Source organism: Alosa pseudoharengus, unplaced genomic scaffold (genome assembly GCF_046254945.1).
Source record: "Alosa pseudoharengus isolate Yale_2024_CS ecotype anadromous, Long Island Sound unplaced genomic scaffold, YU_APseudo_1.1 YU_APseudo_1.1_scf_2, whole genome shotgun sequence".
In the NCBI taxonomy this organism is placed as follows: Eukaryota; Metazoa; Chordata; class Actinopteri; order Clupeiformes; family Clupeidae; genus Alosa; species Alosa pseudoharengus.
In genome coordinates this window covers 28,443,616-28,461,517 of record NW_027468663.1, presented here as the reverse complement: position 1 = coordinate 28,461,517, position 17,902 = coordinate 28,443,616, and the positions used below count along the sequence as shown (strand labels likewise).

The following is a 17,902-nucleotide window of genomic DNA, read 5'->3' as shown; positions in this document are numbered from 1 at the left end:
TCTGATTGCATTAATTCACTGAGAGGACGTTTCGGGACACATACCGGTACTTATCTCTTCATTAAGAACACACTTGAAACTTGTTCCTTCACTTTCAAATATCAAATTAACCCCAAGGTTATATTCGCTCACTTTCTAAAAATGCATTCAAAGCTGAACGAATAATCTTTGTTACAGTTTGTTTGGCAGACTTTTTAAATACAACTCGCCACTAGTATGCACTGTTGTCTCATGTTCTAGGTGCAATCGGGCAGTCTGACGTTCCGGCCGGGGAACACTTAAAGTGTAACACATGCACTTTATGCAAAGCCTCGAAAAGGTAAACTTGCGTTATTTCAATAACAAGCTTCTAAGGATAGCCACGCTTTTCTGATGAAAAATAATCGTATACATCTGTACAACATATAAATTCTGGAAATGCCGCAATTAAACATTGACGTAGGCTTGGCTGCTTGCATAATACTCAAGGTAGTTACCTCGCTAACGTTAGCAAAGTTGCCAGTCGTGATGAGGTTGACTGACTGTTTTTAAAATTCTTCCATTGTGCATGGTCTATGAAACACGTTGATGTGCAGTGTCGCTTGTAGGAGGCTGCATGTAGGCTACAACAAGTGTAGGTTGTAACGTTAACGGCCGAACTAACTAGAAACTCGTAGTTTGATATATATATCTAGCAATAGCAGATTACTTGAAAGCATTTTTTGTTTATGGTCACACAGCACTTGCCCCCATTTTTTTTTCATTAAATGAAATATGTAAGATTTGTGCTATGCACATTAAAGCATTATTTCTCTCAAATGTGCAGTTTCGCTAATTTGCAAAAATGTTAGTAAGCACTTGACCTCTGCCAACAATAGGCTACGTCCACCTGTCAGTTGTAGCCTATCAAAAGATGTTGACCTAAAAGCATAATTTTGAGCTGGTCACGACAAAAGGCTACACGTGTTTTATACAGCACACCACTGATGTCACAAGGTTAAGTACAGTCAGTGTACATGACGTCGCGTTTGTTTATGTTTATACTTAAATTCCTTTATAGACACTTGTTCGAAATGACCTAATAAAACACACCTGAGAGGTAGCTCACCCATCCCTTCAGTATTCCCAGAGAGGCTTCACACAATTTTAATTTGGGGGACAGGCTGTTTGCTGAATGTGCCAAAAAATGTTATGGGCTTGAAATTGTGTATGATCGCTGACTGCACCTTTAAGGGAGCATGCAATTAGGTGGCATGCTGATGGCAGAATTTCAGAGCTGTTGGCCATGGTAAATGTGAACCTGATGTGCTCTGTTTAGGCCTATACCAAATTTGTGAACAAAACTTGAATGAAGTGCTTTGTGTAAAAGAGGTCTTCAATCATGTTTTATTTCAACTCACGAAAATTGGGACGAACGTTGCGTATTTCTGTCTACAAGATTGAAGCACTGTCTGATGCACTTGCTGTCGGCTGGTCTGTGCCAGTCATCAATATGTTTTATAATGACTTGCCATAATTTAAAGAAATGTTTTTCTTTTCATTAACATTTCACCTCATTCCACACAGATTTTTGTATCCATTCAATAAAAAAATGAGTCGATGTTTGTAAATTCATTGATTCATTGTTTCAGCATAATATAAGCCTAGCCTGGGTTATGCTGAAAGTAAGTCTTCAGGGGCCCCTAATAATAAAATGTTTTTATTAGTAGATAATTCCCTAGCAGGGAAAAATTAATAGATAAATACATATCTGAAATACTTTTCATATATCAAATATATCCCTTTGCATGTGCTCTGCCCAACCCCCACCACCCAAATCAAATCCCAGATATAGAAACATCTTGTGTGCACCTTAAGTGAGTCTCCCATAGTCCTTCTTAAATCACACGCAAAATCTACCCTGTCAGCGGATTTCCATTCAGCACAATGCAGGCCCATTCATAACCCCTAATATCAGGTCACCAACAACCTTATGAGTATTAGGTCAGGTAATCCTTTCTCCAAGCGAGGATAGTCACCATTTTTCTTATCACAGGGTCACTTCACTAACAAGGTAGTGCTCTCATTACGGCTAGATCCTGGTTTCCCAGAGTGTGCATCTTGTTTCCCTAAAAAGCAATGCATAAATGTATTTCTACCACCATTTGGACAGCGAGCCACCTCGTATTGAATCTCCGCGTTAACCAAAAATAGTGTGACCTTCATGGATTTTAACACTCCCTCACCTTGGCGATGGCGGTTTGAAATTATTCTGATGTGCAGTATATGTGGGTGCATAATGTTGAGCTTAATCAGTGCATGGCCTGAGGCACTCTCTGCTTAGTTCTTTGCTCTCTCAACTTTTTACAGATTCTCTCTGAGGAGAGGCACATAGTGATCAGGCACTGAGATGGCTGCCCGCATCCCTCTCGTACTCCTGGCTTGCGGGTCCTTCAACCCCATCACCAACCAGCACATGCGGCTGTTTGAGCTGGCCCGGGATCACATGCACCTAACTGGTGGGTCCACAAACAATAACCCAATTATCCTGTAAAGGCACACCAAGCAGACAGGGGACCCGAGTATATTTCAGTTAGGAAACAAACTTTGTAACAGCAGTGTTATATAGCACCAAACTTTGTAACAGCAGTGTTATATAGCACCAAACTTTGTAACAGCAGTGTTATATAGCAGTGTTATATAGCACCAAACTTTGTAACAGCAGTGTTATATAGCAGTGTTATATAGCACCAAACTTTGTAACATCAGTGTTATATAGCAGTGTTATATAGCACCAAACTTTGTAACAGCAGTGTTATATAGCAGTGTTATATAGCACCAAACTTTGTAACAGCAGTGTTATATAGCACCAAACTTTGTAACAGCAGTGTTATATAGCAGTGTTATATAGCACCAAACTTTGTAACAGCAGTGTTATATAGCACCAAACTTTGTAACAGCAGTGTTATATAGCACCAAACTGGAATAATTAAGTGTGGGTAGTTAAATATATAATAACACTATATACCTCTCAAGTATACATAACCAACTCCAACACTTGCAATTAATCCCACCCATAAATAACAAGCCCATTGTATAGGCTAAGTACATGGTACAGTATGTATTAGGGATACGTAACATAATATAATGTAGAGTCTCTATTTCTGTATGTTCTCAGCAGTTTCTCAGCTTCCTTTGCTGAGATGTTGTATAAGGTTCACTTAAGCAGAATGGTGGAGCTTGGATTGAAAATGTCAAACTGTTTTCAGTATTCCTCTGCATCTTGACTGTTTGCGTCCAATATAGTTTATTACATTTAAGGATCAGAAAAATGTGAATGGCAAAACATTCCCTGAAATAACCAGAAAATAAATGAATAAAAAAAATTCCCCATGATGCTACATAGTAAATGTTAACAATATTGCACCAATTCAACAATATATATAATTTACTATTGACAAAAGAAACTAGCTTACAGAAATTAAAATACTTTTACCATGTTACATAGACATGACCCACATAGCGACATGGACTTGTCCTCTCTCTTATCTCTCTTTCTCTGAATGCTGCTCCTGTTTGTAGGGCAGTACCAGGTGGTGGGTGGGATCGTATCCCCAGTGGGTGACGGATATGGCAAACAGGGCCTTGTTTCTGCAAAGCACCGCGTTGCCATGGCAAAGGTGGCCCTGCAAACTTCTGACTGGGTATCCGTGGGTGACTGGGAGAGTCAGCAGCCTGACTGGACGGAGACAGTCGTTACTATGAGGTGTGCACTCACAACATTTCACACAAGTACAGGACTCAAGGTGCTGTCCACTATTTTAGTCCAGTACACTTTTTTGTCAGATGCAGAGAGATCATTCCTCACAGTAGCTCTGTAAATGGGAAACCAAGCCATAATGACTCACAACCACTCAGGAGGACAGATGAGAAGTGCATACTGTTTGACAGTTAAAATATAATATCAGCAGAATCACTGACTCAACCTTGAAAGAACCATTCACCCATCACTCTTACTGTCCCTACTAGAAACTGTATTCTCTTTAGCCCAACATAGAAAAATATATAACATTAGAAGAAGAGTGTCCAGTCTTTTTGAAAGTTATCTGATTGGCTTTGGTTTTAGCTGCTGAATCACTCCAATTAAAAATATTGATTTCTATAAAAGCTATCAGACTGTAAAGCCAGTTGCCTTTGGTATTTCAGAAAGGTGTCAGCTGTAGAATTTCTAAGACTCTGAATCAGCAGACTGTGTTGAACAGTGCTGATAGACTCCCAGCACTAATAGCTAAATAATAAATCCGGAGTGCTTGTGAGCTGTGTAAAAAGACTATAGCTGCAAGACTAGCCATAAATGCTAGGCTGTTATCGATCGGCCAAGCACTGCCATGTCTGTAGTACCTGGTCACATTAGGGTCAGGTTCTTATGACGTTCGACTCATATTCTGATTTAATCAGGTCCAGTAAGCTGGTCTGGTGCCTATCGCACAGATAAGGTAGAGTTATTACTCATTCTGGGTCATTTGAATGCGACTCTGCTCTCTCTTTCTCTCTGTGACAGGAGCAGTGAATAATAGCCAGAGATGTACCCTCTCTATTCTAATGTGTTTTCATCCTCAGCCTGACTACATACTGTTTTTTTTCCCTTTCTCTTCTGCCTTGTCTAGTTTACCCTTGTCTCTGCTAGCTCCCCTTGGGGCACGCTCTTTAGTGGAGACATTAAGACTGCTGCCAAACTTTGACAGCCGCTATCTCCCAAGCGTAGTCCCACGGGACTCTGATTTACTCCCAAGATGTGGAGGGGCTTTTTTAAATAAAGACACATCTCTTCTATTTCTCGCTTTCAGCCTGCTGCCCGTGCTCCTCTCTGAGTGGAGTCTTTAAAGCTGAGTGCTTTTAGGAAGTTAGACACCTGTAAATGCAGTGTGTAGCCACTGAGAAACGGATTAATTGACTGATTCATTGGCTTGGCACTCAGCGGAGAACATTTGAGAAGGTTGTGTGTGAGAGTGAGGTAGAGAGAGAGAGAGAGAGAGAGAGAGAGAGAGAGAATGAGTTAAAGGACCTGCTCGGGGATCTTGTGTTGCTATGATACCCTTAGTCAGCTGAGCAGTTTTATGCGAGTTCAAATGGCAAAGTTGAAAGTAGTGCCGCCGTTGGCACTACTTTGCCATTACAACACAGTCATTATACTTAGACTACCACATGAAAGTACAAACTAGCATGACAGACGTCCACAATAGCAGACACCTCATTTTCCCATGCTGCATTTCAGACCACGACACATAAAAGTCGATAATGTAACAGCAGTATAAAATGACAGAGAAGAGTTAGTACGAAATGACTCTGAGATGTGTCATTGTACCAGAAGAAGAATCAATGAGTGCCTCTGCTCCTTTTGGCTACCTTGTGTCCAGCTCTCAAAGTTGATAATGACCCATTCCTCAGAGTGGTGTTGCAAGTGGTTTGTTCAGATATTCCTACAGTCCAGCTCCTGATGGTGGTCCACTGTGAGAGCCTCATTTGGTCCCCTTTTGTGTGTTTTTTTTTTTGTCTTTAGTAATCTACAGCTTTGTTGTCCATCGTCATAGAAACGGTGCTCCATTGGAATCCTGTGGTAGCAGTGTATCCCAGGACACCCAAGTTCCTCCTGTCCTGAACCAAGACAGCAGTGCTGTCCAATGCACACCAGGCAGCCCAAAGCCCGTCTCCCTCAGTTCACACACTGGTGCCAATGATGCACCGCTGTGCCTGTGTGTATGAGATTGTGTTTGAGTGTGTGTGTGTGTGTGTGCAAGCTCTCAGCATTCAGAGGGACTGAAAGAGGCCCACTAGGAGTGATCGGCATCACCCCCGTACCCTTACTCCCTGCAATGCCAACTGCTCTCAATGCCAAGACAATGGCTATTGATATTCAGCTGGCAGACCTGCATATGTCAGGAGAAAAAGGGCCAGCAGTTGTGGAGGAGTTGCGCCACCCTGGAGGGCTGCCAGGGATTTGTCTCGGCACGGGTCAGCGTGGATGAGGCTGCCTGATTGTATTAGCTACACATTTGCAGTTTGAGGGGTTCACCTGTGTCACATATTGAACAGAAATCAGACCCTGGGGAGTTCATTGCCACAGCCTTACCACACACACATTGGCACTAACACACACTCATCTTATACACACACACACACATAGGTATACAAACTCATTCTTTCACACATGGTCATAACTTGACTACATCAACATTTTTGTCCCATTAATATGAGTGCATCTCATCAAAAATGAGACAGTTTACCCCTGTACATTTTGCAAAGCAGATCATCGATGCCATAATGTAAATACAAACTCTTCATTGGCAGTCACATGCAAAAACACATCACATGTATGTGGAACATGCAGTGTATTGTGCTTCGGGTCCTGTAATAAACATGGTACAAACACACGCATACACACACACACAGCTTGGCTAAAGGTCCCCCCCACACACACACAAGCCTCTCCTTGTCCTCTTCTCTGCTCTCCCCTGCTCTGCTCTCTACTGCCCAGTAATCTCCTTGAGGGAAGCTCTCGTCTTAAGCTGGGGTTTGTGTAAGAACCCAACAGATTAACTCATAAGGTAGCCTGTTGTCTGTGAAAAGAGGAGAGAGAAATGGAAGAAAAGAGAGAGAGAAAGAGACATGCAGAATGAGAATCAGTGAAAAACACAGAGAGAAACAGAAAGCGAGAGTGTGTGAGAGAGAGGTAGGGGTAGGACAAGAGAAAGTTTGTGTGTGTGTGTGTTGTGTGCATATGTTTGCCAGGCCGAGTGGAGGCTGTCTCCCCAGCCGGATCAACTAAACTGAATTTGTGCACAAAGCTTCCAGAAGAGGATTACTCCCAACAGTAGACTCATTGATCTCCTCTCATTACTGATCCTTACCTCTCCCTCTTTTTTTCTCCCTCTCTCTTTCTTTCACTCAATCTCTCCCACCCCACTCTCCCTCCCTCCATCTCTTTCTCTCTTTCGCACTCTCTGTCTCTTTCACCACCTCTTCTACGTTTCTCTCCCCCAGGTACCATTATGGGCAGATCGCCAAGCAGTACCAGCGCAGGATAGAAGCACTTAACAACGCGCCTCAGGAATCAGCTTTGTGTAAGAATGCATACATTTTTTATGTATCTAGGTTTTTTTTTTTTTTTTGTCATATAATGTTTTGGTCACATACATCTTCATAATCAGTGGACAAATAGTGTCCTCCATCATACCAAAGGAGATGTCTCTGTCTCTGATATCTCTGTTTTATCTTAATTGTCTTTAAATCTCTCTGGCACTTTTGCCTGTCTGCTTTATCTCTCTCCCTCACAGCCTCGGTAAAACAAGAACTGATAACTGTGAAAGGATCTGGAATTAGATAAGGAAGCCTGTAATGACCACACAGTCATACATTACAGGAATGACAGGATTTTCAGCAATTATAAAAGACCAAAACATCCCCTTACACCCCCCACCCTCACTCCGACAAGCACACACACACACACACACACACACACATAACCACATGCACATGTTCATATGCACCCAGCCTCACATGTATGTGCACCCAACCTACGTTACAGCTCCGCAGGTTTTCTGTTGATTTGTTGTTGTTTTTTGGCCTCCAGTTTGTGTGCTAAAAATGCATTCCCTATATAGACACACTTACCATTCATTGGCCAGAATGATGAAGAGCGACAATGGGAATGAGCATAGCGAGGGGTGTGTGTGTGTATGTGAAATTGCACATTATGCAGTGTGTGTGTGTGTGTGTGTGTGAAATGGTACATTATGCAAAGGCCCATTCCTCATGGTCTCTCATGGCAATAGTGAACATTTCCATTTTTAGATTTCTTTTTTCGCACTATTATTAAGCAATTAGAGACTATCACTTGCACTTAGAAAAGGCCCATGTTTAATTCAGTCTATTTGCATTAATTACAGGGACTTGACAAGAATGAGCTTGTGTTTTTTCATTTATTTGGGCCGTGTCTGTTTTTGCGCAGTTCATTGTTTGTGTAAACACGATTTGTTTTTAAAGATGAATGATAGTGTACTAATTGCACCACGGGATCTACAAATGAGTCATTATTCAGGCTGTGGAAAACAGTGAATTCGCCTTTCTTTCCATAGTGCTCTCTGTGGTATAGATAGAGGGGATTTTGACAATCCCATGAAGTGTGTTGGTGCTTAAAGTGTATGTTTAATTACCCTAAGCTTCCATATGAAGGAGCATTACTGTGAAGGTCAAAGTTCACGGGTTAGCTCTGTGTCAGTGGCATCCGCTCCGATAAAGAGGAGCCTTCATACATAGCCATGGCCTCACAGAGTTTACATAAGTACACACACACACTCACACACATGCACACCTAAACAAGCACACGCACTCACACGCGTATAGTAGACTAGACACACATACTGTAAACAAACACACAGATTTGCACACACGTGGATATCCACAAACACGCTCATTTGAATACACGTAGACACACATATGATAACAAAACTGCATAGGCAGACATTTGCTCACACTTGCTAATACACTTTCTCTTTCTCACACACACACACCACAAGTACTCACACAAATCTGTTCAACCAAGCCTCACAGTCACCCTCAAAATAACAACCGCTGACAAATGTACAGCTCTCAGCCAAATATGTATTGCGGCTTACTGACTTGCGTCATTATGACTTGTATAAGCTGGACTGCCAGGCAGACAAAGGCTTTGACATTTAATACATCTGAATGCCTTTGCAATAATGCATTCTTGGCTTGGACCAGAGGCAGCAATCATAAGGTTGAAGTCACTGAAGTGCAACCTGTCACCACTCACAATTTCTCGCTACTGGGTGTGACCAGTCAAATTGTGGAAGGAGTAAACAGACAGATCAGAGAAAAAAATATATTGGTGTCCAAAACAGTCCTCGCTAGAAATAATAATACTTGTCTCTTGGTGCATAAAGAGAGGTAAGATGAGACTGGGTTTTATTCATAGTCCTGTCAAACTTTCAGACTGCTGTGCCAGAATTAGAACTTAGTAAAACAAGAAAAATGGCATAATCTGGTGTTTACTCCTCAGGAAGTCACTCAACTTTTTTGTTCTTTTCTGGTATCACTATGTTTGGAGTAACATCAATCCTTGTATGCAGCCCTCGTGTTAAATTATTGAACTGTATCAATCACTAACAAAATGATCAAATAATTGACCATGTATGGACCATGCATGACACAGAGTTACATGTTGGAATATTAGAGTGTTGTCTTTATCTGACTCAAGGCAACATCTCACTTTTACAATGCCAACCATACACACAAATAGTGGGAGTATGGCATTTCTGTTTTATTCAATTGTCTTTTTTCAGATGTGATTCTAATGATTATAAGAAATGGTGACAAAGACTTTTAGCAACCCATGTACCTTTGGTCTAGCTCTACTCCTGTTATTTGTGCTTACACTTGTCACTCAGTAGCCCTATACATTAGGTTCATGTCCAATACGTTCAACCTTATAACAATTCATCTCCAATATTTACTGCCTATCAATCCCCACCCACCAAGACACCCCCATAGTCCCCCTATTATTTATGGTCCCACTTATACCCATATTCCCTGTTCACCATTGTAACTGCCCCCATCTTCCCCATCTCCTGCCTCATGTGCTCCCCTCCTCCTTCCTCCAGGTAAACCTCAGCTCAAGCTCCTCTGTGGTGCCGACTTCCTGGACACGTTCCACGTGCCGGGCCTGTGGCGTGACGAGCACGTGGAGGAGGTGGTGGGCCGCTTCGGCCTGGTGTGCGTGAGCCGCGGGCGCCAGCAGCCGGACCAGGCCGTGCACGAGTCGGACCTGCTCTCCCGGCACCGCGCCAACATCTTCATGGTGCGCGAGTGGGTGCGCAACGAGACCAGCGCCACCGAGGTGCGCCGCGCGCTCCGCCGGGGCCTCAGCGTCAAGTACCTGCTGCCCGACGACGTCATCGAGTACATCCATGCACACGGCCTTTACACGCACAAGACCGAGCTGAAGAACAAGGGCATCAAGCTGCGCCCGCTCACCAAACAGGGACTCTTGGACTGATCTCACTGACTGTATAATAACAGATTAGAGAGAAGTCTGGAAAGCCGAGACTGAATGTGATTCCAGGACCCCAATCTGTCTTCCGATCACATCACAAAACAGACTGAAAGGATTAATTTGTATGCGAAGACTGGAAAGCTACATTTATATGTTAAAGCACACTTGCTGTTCATGGCCATTGTCAACAGACCATAAGCTCATCAGCATGGACACGTAGAGGTGGGAGCGATGCTCATTGTGCCTATGGGCCAGAGAGTCAGCTGCATACAGAGTTACTAAGCATTCAGTTTTTCCCATTCTGTGTGAAATTACAGAACCAGTCAAGTCAACGACTCTTGGCTGTTTTAGCTTAGAATTGATTTTGGTTGACTTTGTCTTAGAAAATAACTGGGAGCAAGGAAGGAGAAGTGAAAACCACAACACCAGCAGGCAACACCTAGTGTTAGCTAACGCTTCTAATACGTCATATGTTTATTGAACAAAACTAAGACAATAGGAAACTTCAAAGGAGGTTATTCTTCTTTTTTCACACAATGAAAATGATATTCTATGTTTGAGAATAAATCAAATAAAGCAGATTGAATTTCAGCAGGAAAACAATGAAGAGTCTTGTGTCTTGTGTTGATTCCCACAGATACTATACTGTCATTCTTTGCTGGACCACAGGACGCCTTTTGTTGTGAAGTTTCTCTTGTTGGGGCCCTCCTGGAGCGGATCTCTGACTCACTCTGTCTTTAACGCATTCTCCATTTTGTTGTCCCACAATCACTCTGAATTAGCCAAATGTCTTTTTTTCAGGGGAAGGAAAGCCTGCGTTAGTGCAGTTCTTGGCATTGTGTATGTGTAACTGCGGCACCAGGACAAAACTGAGCACATTCGCTGTCAGATAAGGAGACTGATAGCTTCATTAGTAAAACCTTGTGTTCCATGGTGAAAGGAAGCACACTAATTTGCCAGCTCTTTGCTTTATTTTCAGGCTGATGTTCAGAGTGTTACACTGACATTCACGTTTCATTTATTTTAATTTCTGCTTACTTCACACCATCTCTTATAGTGCCCACACACACACCACTGTTTGGAAGCAAATGCATCTCCAGTAGGCTATTGCATATTGTCTACTATGTCTATTTATGTAGGCCTATACACATCACATTTTGCCAATCTGTCTAAAGCAAATAAAAGGGTTATTTCTGCTGCAGATGGATAAAGATGCTTTTTAATCTGTCCATCCATGTTCATAAATTGAATAACTGCTGAGGCTTGCAAAAAGGTTGTACTTCCTCGCTACATTATGATGTAAGGGCACGGTTCCAAGTGCGGACATGTACCATACGTATAGCTTACAAGTGGTTATGCTGCAGGGTGGGCGGGACCCGTGGGTTACGCATTCATATTACATCAAGAGGGGGGACACTTGGACATAATCGCATTAAATCGTTCTGAATAAAACAGGTGTGTCTGACAGCAGTCCGGTATTCGATCGTAGGCAATCGGACCTCCGCTACTCTCAATTTTCACTGGACTAAAGGAATCACACTTAACTTTCAAAATGCCAGCTGACTACTCCGGCTACTGGAAAATGATTGTCAATGACAACTTCGAGGAGTACTTGAAGGGTCTTGGTGAGTTTCTGATTGGTCTATATCCCAACAAACACAGCGCAGGGTACTTTAGGTAGGCTACTTTTGCCAAGTGGATTTTTCTCGTAATAGGCCTGTTTATTGTAAAGGTATAGCGTACACATCAGAAGTATCCTAGATACGTATCTCAGGTTTGCCATATTCAGAATAGTAGGCTACCAGAACCCAGGAACGGTTTGTGTCATATTGACATTTAAATAATTTCTTCCTGTATTATTATCCAAATCCTGCAGATGTTAATGTTGCCATCAGGAAAATCGCCGTCTTGTTGAAACCCGACAAGGAGATCACCCAGGACGGCAATCACATAATTATTAAGACGCTCAGCACCTTCAAGAACTACAACATGGACTTCGAGGTCGGCAAGGAGTTTGAGGAGGATTTGAGTGGCATCGATGACAGGAAATGCATGGTATGTCATCGCCTCCAAAAGCACAGCACTCTGCTGGAAGTAGTTGTAAAAATCTTCACATTCGCTTCACTAAATGATTTGTTTAACTTGTGCAAACACCACAGCTGTGCGCTTCACTATTCAACGAAACGAAATGTGCGCGCAAGGCGATGTCGGACCAACCAAGTTTTGCGTCCACTCCAGGTAGTAGTATTTTTAGTGCGTGTCATTAATAGTGGGGCCATTCTTTGAACACTGCAAGTGTCAACGCTGTTTGCTTACATACAGACCAACTGGCACACTCTCACCTTAGTGTAAGCCTCTGTCTTAAGAGTGACTCATGGCCACAGGTTGGAGTATCTGGTGAGTTTATGTAGTTATGCGCACGGGTTGTACCAGCTCTTGCATCCTCTCCCCTGTACCAGCTCGATCCCCGGTCTTCAACTGTGTGTGTGTGTGTGTCCCACACAAGGTTATCATCTTATTTAATTTGGCCTGAGCAGAAATAGGAGAAATTTAAACTGAAAGAAATGTTGACATGTGTGTCATCACAAATTATTTCAAAGGTAAACCAGCATTTTTAGGGAGCTAATTTACCAGTGCAATTCAGACATCTTTCTCTTGTTCTGCCACTCGCTCTGGCTCCTCCTTTGTGTCTCTCTTTCTCATGATTACTTTCTCTCTCTCTCTCTCTTTCTCTCCCTCTCACTCCCTCTCTATCTCACTCTCTCTCTCACTCTCAGATAACACTGGTGCTCTTACTCTCCTTCTTTATGTACATCTCTCTCCATGCCTGTATAGTTGGCCATCTTTTCTCCTCTCCTCCCAAACAGTAACAGCAGCAGCAAACTAATTTAAGTCACAGCCATCTTAAAGTAATAACACTACATTAACGGCTCCCCACACACACACAGGCCTATCAGTCCTCTTTTAGTCTCATGCTCATGATGGCACCTTGTCAGGGTGGTATTGTCCTCGGCGATGTGGACGGATGCCACATAGCATGCCCGGTGAAGGGCACCCTTTGTTCGCCCGGTGGTGAAATGGCCTGTGAAATGTGTAGGCGCCCGCAAGGCTAATGACTTGCACCACGCCAGTGTGAGCTTCATAAGTCTGCCCAGTGAGCGGTTTGCTTTTTAATTAAACAGGATGGAGCGTCAGCATCCAACACACACCACGCCACACCATGGTGCTCCACCACCCCTACTGCCATCACCGCCACCACAAGATTCAACCACCAAGCGGCACATACTCCCACCCCAGTTCCCAGCATTGTTGCATGGAAGTGTGAATCTCATTAATGCTGTGTTGCAGGTCTTCTCTCTTTCGTGTGTGTGAGTGTGAGTGTGTGTGTGTGTGTGTGTGAGTGTGTGTGTGTGTGTGTGTGTGTGTGTGTGTGTGTGTGTGTGTGTGTGTGTGTGTGTGTGTGTGTGCTCACACGCATGCGCACCTGTCCCTGTAGTGACGCTTTCAGTCTGTTTAACTGACTGTGTTATAAAGAAAGAGAGATAGAGAGAGACACACACACACACTCACATACGCCCACATATAATTGTGTGTGTTTGCATGTGAGGGAGAGTGTGTGTGTGTGTGTGTGTGTGTTTCAGTCAGAGAGAAAAACTCTTGAAGGCCTGTATCCATAGTATCTTTTCTCCTCTTTGCCTGCTTTTCCAGACTATTGTGAATGGGATGATATGCCTGACCTAGTGTGTGTGTGTGTGTGTGTGTGAGTGTGTGTGCCTACTCTTCTTCTGAGTTGGGATCAAGTTAAGCTGGTGTGTGTGTGTGTGTGAGAGAGAGAGAGTCACAGACAAGCACATACACAGACCTGTGTCCGTAATGTCTCTCCTCTCTTTCTTTGTCTTTGGCTGGCCTCCCCAGACTACTGTGAGCTGGGATGGAGACAAGCTGGTGTGTGTGCAGAAAGGGGAGAAAGAGGGCAGAGGCTGGACCCACTGGATCGAGGGCGACGAGCTACACCTGGTGAGTCTATCAACAGCCGGGAGGGGGAGTGCTAGTGTGTGCGCGTGTGTGTGTGTTGTTGGAGGATTGATGTGTGAGTTCATCAGTAGGCACTGAATGTGAAAAATGTCTAGATGGGGAAATAATGAGTTTTGTTGCATGGTAGGCCGTGTGATGTACACTTGAAAAAAACAGTAAAGGTAAATAACAAAAACAACAATATAACAAAATTCTACATCGCAGAACTCTAAATTAATTCATTTTGCAGATTCATTTTCTGCCATCTTTGGTCCTAAATTTACCAATCAAAGTGTAGCAAACCTATTCATAGTGCCTAGAGGGGCTAATGTCTCTCAAGCATTCAGCAGAGACTGGGACTGAGGAGTCCGCCGGTCTGCTGACCCGGGTCACACCCAGAGAGAGAACAGACCCTGTCGTTTGGAGTTGTATGTCATTTCCACCCAGAGCTGCATCTGTGCTTTACTGAGAGGTCCACTGCCACTGGCCCTGGTCTTATGTATAGGATACGTTTGTCTTATGTATAGGATACGTTTGTCTTATGTATAGGATACGTTTGTCTTATGTATAGGATACGTTTGTCTTACTTATAGGATATATTTGTCTTATGTATAGGATACGTTTGTCTTATGTATAAGATATGTTTTGTATAGGATACAACTGGCCGCAGATGTACTTTTTACTGTGCCAGTTAATTACCATAGCCATGAGGAAATACAAACATTAGTGTGTGTGTGTGTGTGTGTGTGTGTGTGCATGCTCTTTGCAAGCACATTCACATTACTATAACGATGCTGTAGTACCATTACAATCATGTTTATGGCCTGCTGGTAAAGATCATTGGATTTACACGTGATCTATAAATGAAAACAACAGATGCTAGTCATCTGCTTGTGGATGAGAGAGGGAGAGAGCACCACCATTACATCTGATACACTGCACATGAGCTCCCTCCATAGGCTATTATAGGAACTGCAGCTCGATACTGTAATCCTTTCTTGACTTGAAGGTTCAGCTAGACACGCTCACACTTCTAAATATATAGCTAGTGACATTCCCTTCACGTTTTAGTTATGCTTAGAGAGGTGCACCTGGATGTCTTGCTGTGGTAGCACTGTAGTATGATCTGTATAATAATATGTTTATTTGAGATTGTTTTAACTAATGACCATCTCATTTCTCCATCTCCTTTTCCTTCTTTCTCATTGAACAGGAGCTGAGAGTGGAGGGTATTGTTGCCAAGCAGGTCTTCAAGAAGACCTAAATCTGCTGCAAAGGCCTCACAGCACAGTGCCAACTGGAGACTGACACAGACAGACACAGATTGCACACACACTCTCACACACACACACACACACACACACACACACACACACACACACACACACACACACACACACATACACATACACACACACACACACACACACACACATATACACACTGCTCTGGGCAAAGCTGCTGCTTCGTGCCTCTACTTGATGTACTTTACCCCTACCATATACCCCTCACTCCCTTCGAGTGGTTTGGGTCCACCTTTGGGGCCTGCCTTGGCAGTGGTTTAAGGGTCTGTCCGCCCTCACTTCAGAAGTCCTGATTTAAAAAAAAAAAAAAAAACAGGCGGTTACATTACAACTGCTTGACTTGTTTGTTTGTTTGTTTGTTTTGTTTACTCTGCCGTCAGGAATCTACCAGTTGCCTCCGCACAGCTGTGTGTGTTTGCGTCTTTAATTAGTGAGTCTAGGAGCAAAGTCCATCCCCTTTCTCAGTAAAGTAGAGCAGAGTTCCTGTATGTTTAGCGCCTCTTGCAGAAAGTGTGAGATAGCAGGACAGCAAGAGTTAATAGCACAGGCGAGAGAAACAGCCATAGGCCAACTATGCAGAGTGGAAGAGAGAGACAGAGGTGCAGTGATGCTGCATTCTCATGGTGCTGGCAGATGGATATAGAAAGAGAGAGATCACAGAGAGAGGTGATCAGTAATCAGTAAGGCAAGACTGTGGAAACCCTGGAGGTCAAACCCAGAGTCCAGTTATAGTCTAGTTGAGGAGGCGGGTAGCCACTCGTGTTATGTTTTCCCTGATGTTATGACAATGTACCATGAATGACAGAAATACCATTAAATAAATAAACCTGAAACCAAACATGTGTTCCCTCAAAGTCTCTGCCATGTCCCGAGGACGTGCTTTAGACGCCTATTTTAGTTTTGCCTGATTCATTCAATTAGATGAATTGCACTCATTAAGGGGTTGACCAGTAAATGCTGTTCCGAGTGCAGTGTTTCTGTTTTTCAAGCTCACACCCCCAGATAGCAAATTCAGATTGGCAGATAGCGGACCGCTGGTGGTATGCCGCCGGTGGCGTGCCACTTGTGGTCCGCCGTTGGACCACCATCTCTTTAAATTTAACTTGTCACGAATATTAAGAAAAGTTAATTAAATGATATGTGGAGTATAACAAATGAAAAAGATTTTAGACCAATATTGGCAAAATATTGGGCAATTTGTCTGCAACCTGCCAGAGAACCGATGAGCAAAATGCCAGCGGACCGCCAGCTATGCCCCCAGTGGACCGACAGTGGTCGCCAGCCTCTTGCTATCTGGGCCTAGACCCATCCTCTAAGGCATTCAGTGAAATTGACAGACATAACCTTTTATGTGATATGTTATGTGTGTATATTTTGTACAGTGCACAAGACCTAAATTGGCATCCACAGAGTATCAAGTCAGGAACTTATCAGGTTAAGCCTAACTGTTGAAGGTTGTAGAGTATTAAAAATGATACACATGTCAAAGCCAGAAAATGAACTAATCTTTCAGGGAAATATTTCTGAATATGTCATTCTTCAAAGCATTTCTGTCTGAATCATAATGACACCATTCTCACAGAGGAGACAACACAATTGTCCATCTCATGTCAGTTGCATCACATTCGCCGCTCTAGGTCAGCATAGGACAAGAAAATTAAGATGTGTAAGAAAGGAAACCTTATACATAAATATTAGCCTACCTTGCAAACATAGTTTACATGACTGAAGTTTTAAGGGATATTCCACCATTTGGGGAATTACACTCATTTTTCACCTCCCCTTGAGTTAAACAATTGATGTTTACCTTTCTCCAGTTCATCCAGAAGTTCTCTGAGTCTGGCAATACCATTTTTAGCTCCAGCCTAGCATAGATAATTGAATCGGATTAGACCATTAGCATCTCGTCTGCTAGCATCATGTTTAAAAGTGACTAAGATTTCCGGTAAATAAAACTTGTCTCCTCTCAAGTTAGAAAGTGTAATAAGGCCAAAGGAAAATGAAACGTGGTGATTTTCTGCTGATTTGACATGGAGCTATACTCTAATTCCAGCGTAATAATCAAGGAACACCATGGACGCAGCAGCACAATGATATCATGCAGCACCTGAAAATAGTCCCCACAGAATAGACTTCCTAGCCTGACGAGTCAGACCCACATTAAAATGTAGGGTCTGGGGACTCACCATTTGCAGTGCTCAGTCCGAGGGGTGGGATAATCGGTTGTATTTCAAATTCCCTCTGCATGCAATAGGATAGCGCTACAACTCATGAGTCCCATGCGTTTTCCCACTAGCGGAGCTAGTTGGCTAGTTCAAACTTTTGCCAACTTAAAAAAAGCTTAAAGGAGAATTCCGGTGTGATTTTGACCTAAAGTGTTTTGAAACATGATACCGAGTGTGAACGTATGTCTCATAGCCCATCTCGGCTTGTCCCCTGCACTCCGAAATCTGGCGCTAGTTAGCCGATGCTACCAACAAGGCGGTCAATGGTGGTGCCTCGGCATCGGCATAGCCATGCAAATAAATCACTGTTTTACACCATTTACGAG

The 17,902-nt window shown here is 43.1% G+C and overlaps 2 protein-coding genes across 2 annotated transcripts; both read left to right on the top strand.

The window, feature by feature from the left end:
• The first annotated feature begins 248 nt into the window (after positions 1 to 248).
• On the top strand, positions 249 to 10,619 carry nmnat3 (nicotinamide nucleotide adenylyltransferase 3). Its single transcript, XM_076294423.1, has 5 exons — positions 249 to 319; positions 2,329 to 2,477; positions 3,541 to 3,724; positions 7,000 to 7,079; positions 9,642 to 10,619. Exons 2-5 carry the CDS (start codon positions 2,369 to 2,371, stop codon positions 10,034 to 10,036), a joined length of 768 nt encoding a protein of 255 aa, XP_076150538.1. The 5' UTR covers positions 249 to 319; positions 2,329 to 2,368; the 3' UTR covers positions 10,037 to 10,619.
• Positions 10,620 to 11,459: 840 nt separating this feature from the next.
• rbp1.1 (retinol binding protein 1, cellular, tandem duplicate 1) lies at positions 11,460 to 16,189 on the top strand. The gene is made up of 4 exons (XM_076294424.1): positions 11,460 to 11,658; positions 11,910 to 12,088; positions 13,949 to 14,050; positions 15,261 to 16,189. The coding sequence occupies exons 1-4, from the start codon at positions 11,586 to 11,588 to the stop codon at positions 15,309 to 15,311; spliced, it is 405 nt and encodes a 134-aa protein (XP_076150539.1). The 5' UTR covers positions 11,460 to 11,585; the 3' UTR covers positions 15,312 to 16,189.
• Positions 16,190 to 17,902: the final 1,713 nt, after the last annotated feature.

What these genes read in the sequence shown, in the direction of transcription:
- nmnat3 (XM_076294423.1), top strand. Translation starts at nt 2,369, where the DNA reads ATGGCTGCCCGCATCCCTCTCGTACTCCTGGCTTGCGGGTCCTTCAAC. An exon ending in GAGACAGTCGTTACTATGAG is followed by an intron (nt 3,725 to 6,999) that starts GTGTGCACTCAC and finishes TCTCTCCCCCAG; the next exon opens with GTACCATTATGGGCAGATCG. An exon ending in GCCTCAGGAATCAGCTTTGT is followed by an intron (nt 7,080 to 9,641) that starts GTAAGAATGCAT and finishes TCCTTCCTCCAG; the next exon opens with GTAAACCTCAGCTCAAGCTC.
- rbp1.1 (XM_076294424.1), top strand. Translation starts at nt 11,586, where the DNA reads ATGCCAGCTGACTACTCCGGCTACTGGAAAATGATTGTCAATGACAAC. An exon ending in TCGATGACAGGAAATGCATG is followed by an intron (nt 12,089 to 13,948) that starts GTATGTCATCGC and finishes TGGCCTCCCCAG; the next exon opens with ACTACTGTGAGCTGGGATGG. An exon ending in AGGGCGACGAGCTACACCTG is followed by an intron (nt 14,051 to 15,260) that starts GTGAGTCTATCA and finishes CTCATTGAACAG; the next exon opens with GAGCTGAGAGTGGAGGGTAT.